The sequence below is a fragment of the Gossypium arboreum genome, chromosome 2 (genome assembly GCF_025698485.1).
Source record: "Gossypium arboreum isolate Shixiya-1 chromosome 2, ASM2569848v2, whole genome shotgun sequence".
Taxonomy (NCBI): Eukaryota; Viridiplantae; Streptophyta; class Magnoliopsida; order Malvales; family Malvaceae; genus Gossypium; species Gossypium arboreum.
The window spans coordinates 7,973,825-7,984,174 of NC_069071.1; the positions used below are offsets into that span (position 1 = coordinate 7,973,825).

Below are 10,350 nucleotides of genomic sequence, written 5' to 3' on the forward strand. Positions count from 1 at the left end.
AAGAGCGACCAAATACGTATGAAGTTGACTTCCTGGTAATGGATATCAAGCCCTCCTATAATTGTTTGTTAGGGAGGCCATGGATACACTCGGCAGGAGCGGTGACTTCTTCACTGCACCAAAAATTGAAGTTGGTGACAGATGGACGCTTGATAACCATCAATGCAGAGGAGGACATCATAGCAGCCGTCACTAGTAAGCCTCCTTATGTGGAGACAAATGAGGAGGCTATTGAGTGTTCTTTTCGTTCCTTGGAAATTGTTAATGTTACATTCATTTCGGAGGGAAGCGAGGTGCCGGTTCCCAGGATGTCTAGAGCAACAAGGATGGCCCTGCAAATAATGATGGGGAAAGGAGTATTGCTAGGAAAAGGACTAGGAAAACTGTCGCAAGGAGGGATTCAAGTACCAAAATTGGAGGAGAAGAAGGATCGCTTTGGTTTGGGTTTTAAGCCAGACCATAAACAAAAGAGACAGGAGATGGAAAAGCGTCAAGCAAGAAGGAAGGCGCGTTTGAACGGAGGAGAAGTAGAGTGGGAACTGATGACATTCCCACCTATATCCACAACCTTTAAGTCAGGAGGGTTGCTAGTAGAAGAGAGTCATCAAATTAATGTTGTACATAATGAGTGGTTTGGATAAGAAAACCTTGAGGGTATTCACCTTTACGAACAGGGGAGCTCTCTGAACAATTGGACTGCGGAGGATCTTCCTGTAGTCTTTAGAAATTTTTCAGAGTAATTCTCGAAACATGTTTATTACTCTAGGGCCTAGGAGTAGTAAGATTACATTTGCGAAAATAGGCTTATGTTCATCTATTATTATTCAAATAAAACATAACTTTTACCAATTTAAAAGAGTATTGTCTCATTTTTATCAACCAATATTCCTTTAAATTCTAACAATTCTTATTCTTTTATTCATAGCACATAAACGATCATTCTCAAATTCATTCATTCTTTGTATATTCTTTCATACCCCTCACAGGTCTCTAGATATCAATGATATGAGCGCTAATACTGCCGCTCCTGATTTCTCTTATGAGCAAGACATGTGTTTAGAGGAGTCTCAGGATTTTGAAGATGCTCAAGATCGTGACGTATCTCTCGATCTATTAAGAATGGTAAAACAGGAGGAGAAACAAATCATGCCACATGAAAAAGAGGCAATAGAGAATATAGCCTTAGAGGAAGGGAATGAGGTGAAAATTGGAACACTGATCGCTAATGACACAAGGCGTAGCTTGATTAAGTTGCTTCAGGAATTCAAGGATATCTTTGCATGGTCTTATCAGGATATGCCCGGATTGAGTACTGACATTGTAGTACATCGTCTTCCGATAAGAAAAGAATGTAGATCGGTCCAACAGAAGTTGCGAAGAATGCGGCCAGACATTGTCCTGAAAATAAAAGATGAGGTCAAGAAGCAGTTTGAAGCAGGATTTCTGCAAGAAGTGAAGTACTCTGAATGGGTAGCTAATATTGTACCAGTCCCTAATAAAGATGGGAAAGTACGAATGTGCATTGATTACAGAGATCTAAACAAAGCAAGCCCAAAGGATAATTTTCCTCTGCCACACATTGACACTTTAGTAGACAACACAGCGAGATATTCGTTGTTCTCCTTCATGGACGGCTTCTCAGGATACAATCAGATAAAGATGCATCCAGAGGATATGGATAAAACTACTTTCATAACATTGTGGGGCACCTTTTGTTATAAAGTGATGCCGTTTGGGTTGAAGAACGCAGGGGCAACATACTAACGAGCCATGGTAAACTTGTTTCATAACATGATGCATAAGGATATTGAGGTATACGTTGATGATATGATTGCCAAGTTGCGAACAGAAAAAGAACACATTGAGGTCTTGAGAGGATTGTTCTTAAGGTTGAGAAAATTTCAGTTGAAGCTCAATCCAGCAAAGTGCACTTTTGGAGCTAGATCGGGGAAGTTATTAGGCTTCGTAGTCAGTGAAAAGGGAATTGAAGTTGACTCAGACAAGGTCAGAGCCATACGGGAGTTGCCTCCACCATGTACTCAAAAAGAAGTTTGAGGATTCCTAGGAAGGTTGAATTACATTGCTCGGTTCATTTCACAATTGACTGAGAAATGTGATCCTATCTTTTGTCTCCTCAGAAAGCACAATCAATGTGCTTGGGATGAATAATGCCAGAATGCTTTCGAGAAAGTCAAGCAGTATTTGTTGAATGCTCCAGTGTTATCTCCGCCTAGTCCAGATAAACCGTTAATACTATACTTGTCAGTGTTCAGCAATTCTATGGGATGTGTGCTGGGTCAGCATGACGAGTCAGGGAAAAAGGAAAAGGCAATTTATTATCTCAGTAAGAAATTCACTGACTGTGAAATGAGATATTCCCCAATCGAAAAGTTGTGTTGTGCGTTGATTTGGACCACACGGAGATTAAGACAATACATGCTATACCATACTACTTGGCTCATATCAAAATTAGATCCATTAAAAAACATGATGGAATCAACGGCTCTAAATGGTAGAATGGCGAGATGGCAAATTTTGCTTTCAGAGTTCGATATAGTCTATGTAAGTCAAAAGGCTATCAAAGGAAGTGCGGTGGAAGATTTCTTGGCCAGTAGAGCTTTGGAGGATTACGAGCCATTGAATTTTGATTTTCCAAATGATGAGCTAATGTGTATAGCAGCAACTGAAGATTCGTCATGGAAGCTAAATTTTGATGGGGCTTCTAATGCAGTCGAAAATGGGATTGGGGCAGTCTTGGTACCCCCGAATGGCGACCATTACCCGTTCACGTGCAAGTTGGATTTTGATTGTATAAATAATATGGCTGAATACGAAACATGCATCATGGGGCTCCAAGCGGCCATAGAAAGAGGCATAAAAACCCTAGAAGTATATGGAGATTCTGCGTTAGTAATCTACCAGCTAAGAGGTGAATGGGAGATAAGAGACCCTAAGTTGATCAATTATCGAATGGTAGTTTTGGGGTTACTAAGAGAGTTCGATGACATCACCTTCAACTATCTCTCACGAGATGAGAACCAGATGGCAGATGCTTTAGCGACCTTGGCTTTGATGATTAAAGCAAACAAAGAGGAAGAGATGAGACCAATTCAAATGAGTGTCTATGAATTTCCAGCTAGTTGTTGTAACCTTGAAGAGGAAGAAAAGGGTGACAATCCTTGGTATCAGGATATATTGCGATATGTAAGAGATCGTAAATATCCAACACAGGCATCTGAAAATGACAAACGAACCCTGAGAAGATTAGCTTGTGACTATGTTTTGGACGGGGATGTTCTGTACAAGAAAAGGAAAGACTAAGTACTTTTAAGATGTGTCAATTCTGTGGAAGCCAAGCTAATTCTAGAAGAGGTCCATGAAAGTGTATGTGGTACGCATGCAAATGGGTTCACGATGGCAAGACAAATCATGAGGTTTGGCTATTACTAGGCCACTATGGAAGGAGACTGTATCAATTATGCCAAAAAATGCCATAAGTGTCAGATTTATGGGGACAAAATTCATATACCACCCTCACCTTTACATGTCATGACGTCTCCATGGCCATTTTCCATGTGGGGCATGGATGTCATCGGACCAATATCGCCGAAAGCTTCGAATGGACATCGATTTATTTTCGTAGTGATTGACTACTTTACAAAATGGGTAGAAGCTGCTTCTTACGCAAATGTTACCAAGTCAGCTGTAAGTCGATTTTTGAAGAAGGAAATCATTTGTCGGTATGGAATGCCTGAGAGGATCATATCCGACAACGCATTGAATTTGAACAACAAAATGATAGCAGAGGTTTGCGACCAGTTCAAAATCAAGCATCACAACTCTTCACCCTATCGTCCAAAGATGAATGGGGCAGTGGAGGCTGCCAATAAGAACATTAAGAAAATAGTGGGAAAGATGACTGAGACTTATAAGGATTGGCATGAAAAGCTACCGTTTGCACTCTTGGCTTATCGAACATCTGTTAGAACTTCTATTGGGGCAACTCCGTTCTCGTTAGTTTACGGGATGGAAGCAGTTTTACCTATTGAAGTAGAAATACCTTCTCTCCGAATTTTAACAGAGATAAGGTTAGATGAAGTTGAATGGGTTCAGTCTCGATATGACCAGCTAAACTTGATTGAGGAAAAGAAGCTGAAGGCTATCCAACATGGTCAGATGTACCAGAAGCGTATGATGCGAGCTTATGATAAAAAGGTTCGTCCAAGGGAATTCCATGAGGGAGACCTTGTGCTAAAGAAAATCCTTCCCATTCAGAAGGACTTTAGAGGAAAATGGATGCCAAATTGGGAGGGACCATACGTCGTGAAGAAGGCTTTTTCTGGTGGTGCATTGATTTTGACAGAAATGGATGGAAAAAGCCTATCCAATCCGGTGAATTCAAACTCAGTCAAAAAGTACTTTGTCTAAAAGCGAAAAGAATCCAAGGTGAAAACCCGCAAAGGGCGCCTTGAAAAAAAAATGGAGAGGCCAAGGTGAAAACCCACAAAGGGCACCTTGTGACCAAAGGAATTTTGAGTTGAAAACCCGAAAGGGCAGCTCAAATTTTGAAGGGCATACAGCAACCTTGCTATATTTGACTTGACAGAGAGTGAGGCACAGTGTACATTGGGGCATCAACAAAGTACTTTAGATCTTTTAAATACATGTCGAACTCAAGAAAGGCTTCGGGGAACTAATATATAGATGCTCAAGCGGCGATATTTAGAGCATCTGATTTTTATCCTGTTTGCTATCTTTAGATTCATTTCTTCTTAAAGATATGCTATCATCCTTATTTCCTTTGTACTGTTAACAATTTGAATCCAATTATTCTCAAAGATTTACTCATCTCCCGATATTTTTATGTTGCATTGAAATAATGATAGATGAACTAAAATATTTTCACAAATGAAGTTTTTCACATTACTTTGGGACTTTCTAGATGATACAAGAAACTAAAACAGGACAATTGTTCGAGAAATTTTCGTAAGTAAGGAATGAAGGAACTCGAGGGATTTCTTTCTTCCAGTTCAAAAAGAAATGGATGATGCAATTCTTACAGACATCTTCAGTAGATCATAGCATTGGAGGAAGGCCTACAAGCTGAGTAAGAATAAAGTTTTGAGAAAGAGAAATGAAGGAATGAATAATGACACCTGAGATAGGGGTCAGATTCACAGCACTTTGCATCATAACATGTTAAGGGCATTCGACTCATTTCAATTATAGCATACTTAGGCATAGGCATGTACTCATCTTACAGGTCATGAAGATCAAAGATTTCAACATGGCAGTCCTGTGCTCATGGGAAACAAATTGAAGACAGCAGATCTAGACTTCAGACATTTATGCTGAAGCAGATCCAAGATGATTTGGTTTTCTTGTGTTTACAAGGAACAAATCGAGGACGTAGCAATTTGACTCTCAAACGTTCTCAAATATAGCAGATCTAACCTTCAGATGTTTATACTGAAGCAGATCCAAGATGATTTGGTATTCTTGTGTTTACAAGGAACAAATCGAGGACATAGCAGATTTGACTCTCAGACGTTCTCAAATATAACAGATCTAACCTTCAGATGTTTATACTGAAGCAGATCCAAGATGATTTGGTATTCTTGTGTTTACAAGGAACAAATCGAGGACATAACAGATTTGACTCTCAGACGTTCTCAAATACAACAGATCTAACCTTCAGATGTTTATACTGAAGCAGATCCAAGATGATTTGGTATTCTTGTGTTTACAAGGAACAAATTGGGAACATAGCAGATTTGACTCTCAGACGTTTTCAAATATAGCAGATCTAACCTTCAGATGTTTATACTGAAGCAGATCCAAGATGATTTGGTATTCTTGTGTCTACAAGGAACAAATCGAGGACATTGCAGATATGACTCTCAAATGTTCTCAAACAAACTCAAGATGATTTGGCATCTCTACAAATCGAAGAAGTAGATTCGGTGTCTCTGTGGAGAGCAGGTCGAAAATATCAGCAGGATAGTTATAAGAAGCAGATTGAAGATCATGGAACAGATCAAATTTGGGTCTTTCTATGAGTTTTTGCTTGATTCCTGTTACACAGCAATAAGCAAAGACGGGCAGCTGTAATAGCCCAAATTTGACCGTGCTTAAATAAAGAAAAGAAATTAGATAAATAAATAAATTAAACAGTCCAGGTTACAAAAGCCCATACCCGGTTACAACCCAATAGCCAAATCAGTACCTAAAACTACCCAGCAGGCCCACTACCCAAAACCCTAAAGTAGTCCCGTAGCCCAAATACAACAGATCCAGCAGCCAAAACTTGACCCTACCTAGACCAGCCTAATTTAAACAGACCCACCCGAAGGCCCAAATAGCGGGAGCCCAAATGTGTTTCGGATAGGGTTAGAAACCCTAGCTCTTCTTCTCTTCAGCGTCGCAATGAAGTTCTGGAAGCTTCGAGTCATCCCAAGCGTCTCGACCCTTCGATGCATTCCGTTCCAGTAACACCATCAGCACCGTGATTCCAAGATCCGCGATCGGTGCGCAGCAAGGTCATTGCCGGATCCCTCACTCGATTACTTGCAAGAAAAGGAAACAAACAGCAGATACGCAAAAAAGCAGAGTAGAAAATGGCAAGGAAATCACAGCACATCAGTCAAAGATACAAAAAATCAGAGATTTCTTTCCTTATGTAACAAATCAATAGGCTATAAAAAAGCCTTTGTAACCCTTGTAACGATTACACAGATACGGAAATAAAAAAACGAATACAAACAGTTTCAAAGGTGATAATCGAGTGACTTGTTCTCTATTTTTTTTTTTTTTTGCCCATATATATGAACTGTGTAGCAAAATACTAAGGGTATTTGAAAAGGAGAAGAACTACCTGTTTTGGATCTTAAGAGATGAGGATTTTAAACCCTCCGATCTTCGTATACAGTGGCCCTTAGGGCGGCGCCCACGCGTGGCGTACGAAGGCCAGGACCGGAGCTCCCTTCCTCTCTCTCTTTCAGAGAGAATTTTTTAGTTTTTTTTTAAAATCGGGGTTCAAAATGAATTTTAAGCTGAGAAGGTAGCTTAAATAGCTTGAACGAAACGGCGTCGTTCTACGACCCCCAGGATCCGCGTGTTGACCCGATTACCCGGGGAGGATCCGCGTATTTTTTAAAATTGGGTTAATTTCCCAATCGGTCTTTCTACCCCTTTTGCGTTTACAATTAAACTTTATTTTATTTATGATTTGGCCCAATTATTTTATTTTAGTTTTAATTAGGCCCTGACAGTTGTTAAATTATACTCTGAGAAACGTGGCCGTTTTGGGAATAGGGTATTTTGCCCAGCGAGTCCCTCTAATTTTACGCGCATTTTAAATAGGGCCTCAATTCAATTTTATTTCTTTGAAATTCACCTTGTAATTTTGTTAAACTTAAAATTTAGTCCTATATTTATTATTCTATATATATATTTTATTATTTGTTTTATTTTAATTTTACTTTTATATTATATATTATAAAATTATTTTATTATAAGTATTATTTTAATTATATATTATTATTACTTATTATGTATTATTTTTCTTAAATATTATTTTACATCTCTTTTATATATTATTATATTTTCACATATATTATATTTATTAATTATATATATATTATTTTATATGTTACTTTATATTATATCTATTATTTTTCTTATATGTTTATATTACATTTTATTATATAATCTTTATTATGTTTTGTTTTTATATTATTTATTATTATTTTTATATATGTTATGTATATCATGTATCATAAATTATATTATTTATGTTTATATTATATATATATATTATTTTAAAATGTAAATTATTATTATTAAATCATATTTTTAACTCACATTATATGCACATTTCATTTATTTATTTATTCACTATACATATATTATTTCATTTTTTGCTTTATATGTATTATTCTTTTATCGTAGTATTCATTTTTTATCTACCTAGTACAATAATATATTATTATGATTTATAATGTAATACAATTCTCCACACATCTTTAAAAGACAAGGCTCCAAAATTTTCAAAAAATATAAAGGCAATGCTTGATGTTTGGAAATTTCGAAAAAGTAGTGCCCTAACTTATTGGGTTGCAACTTTTCTTGTTAAGTTCGAATAGTCAAGTATCCTTCTAAGTTTTTAAAGGTTTTCAAAATATAAGTGACTATCTTGGAATTGAAAAGTGATATGTCCTAACTTACTGGATGTAGCATTTTGCTGTTTCGAGATAGGGATTTCTAAAACGCTAACTTATAGCCAATACTTTGATACAAGTGAACCCAAATTTTCAAATACTTTAAAGAGGATCACATCTTAAGGTTTTTTAAATTTTCGACATTAAAGATATTTGATAATCAATTAGGTACCAATTTTTGGGCGTTACGAGGGTGCTAATCCTTCCTCGTACGTAACCGACTCCCGAACCCATTCTTTTATTTCGTGGACCAAAACTAATGATTTTAAAACCAAATATTTTAAAGGTGACCCAATCATACCTAAAAAGATTGGTGGCGACTCCCGTTTTCGTTTTTTAAAATCGATTCCCATTTTCCAAAACTCGATTTGAAAATGGTTTCGACATAATATATCTGATGTATTATGTTTTTAAATTTATTTTTATATAAAATAATATAAAAAATTTAATATGAATGAAGTTAGGTTGGAATTTAACATTTTTTTTAATCTAAATCCGACTTAATGAAATTTTAAGTAAAGCAATAGAAAAGGGCAAAGTAAAGTAAAGCAATGATTGTGGAGCATGCTGGAAAAGTAAACACATCACTTTTATGATAAAACGATGGGTGGTTGAAGACAATAAAACCTACCAAGTACCAACAATGTTATAATTCCATCTCTGTGAAAGCCACGTTACCGAACCAAAATCCTCTCCTTCCGTTACGTAACTCACCACCAGGCCCATTAAAATGTCAGATAAAATGACATTCGACGTGGATTCATAAACCACCACGAAGCTTCCAAATCATACGCTCCTCATATCATCCGCCAACATTCTAGGAATCATCAAAACCAAACCTCCCCCACACCATAACACAAAACACCGTTTCCCTTCTTTCCCATTCTGTTATGGCCACGGTGGCGCGTGTAATTCGCTGTGAACTACTGTCCACTAAACCTGGAGCGAACACTAGGAGGGAACAGGGTGGTCAGGTTCAGGTTCAGAGAGTGAAAGTGGGTGAACCCGAGAATGGAAAGATAGTGTTGCAGCCGAGGTTATGTACGTTAAGGTCGTACGGTTCGGATCGAGTAGGGGTGATGAAGACCAGAAGGGAAGAAAACGATGACGTTTCACCCTTTTTCGAGACTTTATCGGAGTATATTGAAAGTACCAAGAAAAGTCAAGATTTCGAGATCATCTCCGGCCGTCTCGCCATGGTAATTAAACTTTAAAAAGCTTCGCTCACTGTTGGCCCCTGTTTTCTATTTTAACTAAATTTGAAACATGAATCTGATGGGGATTTACTTTCTTTTCCTTTTTGCAGATTGTGTTTGCAGCGACAGTGACAACAGAGTTCGTGACGGGAACCTCCATATTTAGGAAGATGGATTTGCAAGGGATTGCTGAAGCAGTGGGTGCGTGCTTAGGCGCAATGACTTGTGCTGCGGCTTTTGCTTGGTTATCGAGTGCTCGGAACAAAGTGGGTCGGATCTTCACCGTCGGTTGCAACTCGTTTATTGATTCGGTGATAGACCAAATCGTGGATGGATTGTTCTATGAAACTGATGGTACTAGTGACTGGTCTGATGATATTTGAAAGTAGGGAATGGTAAATTATATATTGATGTTTATATATAGATAGGATGGTCTCCCTTTGAGAGAAATGATAATAAGTGGAACTACATGACAAGGAAAGTTACAGATGGAGTGATTAGGTTTTGTTGCAACAAATTTTATTGAATCAGAAGGCATATATGTATACGAAGGGGGGATGGAGTTGATAGTGTCTGCCTATCTCATGTGAGATTATAGATGTTAACTTGTATAAAAATTACGAATTCTATATAGTAATCAACTCTGTTTGCTTATATGATCATCTGATAACTCTCTCGAATTGCATATGAAAAACTCTCCTATTGATCCTTCTGTCACTCGTAGCAACATCATCGAGGTGGAACTTATTGTGCACATTTCTTTATGACAACAATTTCATCTGATATATTCTTGGAGCTAACTGTCTGACTTTAGTTTTCAATAATATAAAGTATTACAAATGTTGCCGACATAAGATAGATCTGTTTGAATCTAAGTCGGATCAAAACATATTAAAACTTTCATCCATACAAGCAGGACAAAGCTAGAAGTTTGT

General features: G+C 37.5%; 2 protein-coding genes across 2 annotated transcripts; both read left to right on the forward strand.

Moving 5' to 3' along the window:
- The first annotated feature begins 1,005 nt into the window (after positions 1 to 1,005).
- Positions 1,006 to 3,321, forward strand: LOC108465419 (uncharacterized). Its single transcript, XM_017765745.1, has 3 exons — positions 1,006 to 1,093; positions 2,546 to 2,929; positions 3,032 to 3,321. The coding sequence occupies exons 1-3, from the start codon at positions 1,006 to 1,008 to the stop codon at positions 3,319 to 3,321; spliced, it is 762 nt and encodes a 253-aa protein (XP_017621234.1).
- Positions 3,322 to 8,863: 5,542 nt separating this feature from the next.
- Positions 8,864 to 10,069, forward strand: LOC108464817 (stress enhanced protein 2, chloroplastic). The gene is made up of 2 exons (XM_017765093.2): positions 8,864 to 9,418; positions 9,526 to 10,069. Exons 1-2 carry the CDS (start codon positions 9,110 to 9,112, stop codon positions 9,796 to 9,798), a joined length of 582 nt encoding a protein of 193 aa, XP_017620582.1. The 5' UTR covers positions 8,864 to 9,109; the 3' UTR covers positions 9,799 to 10,069.
- The last annotated feature ends 281 nt before the right edge of the window (positions 10,070 to 10,350 follow it).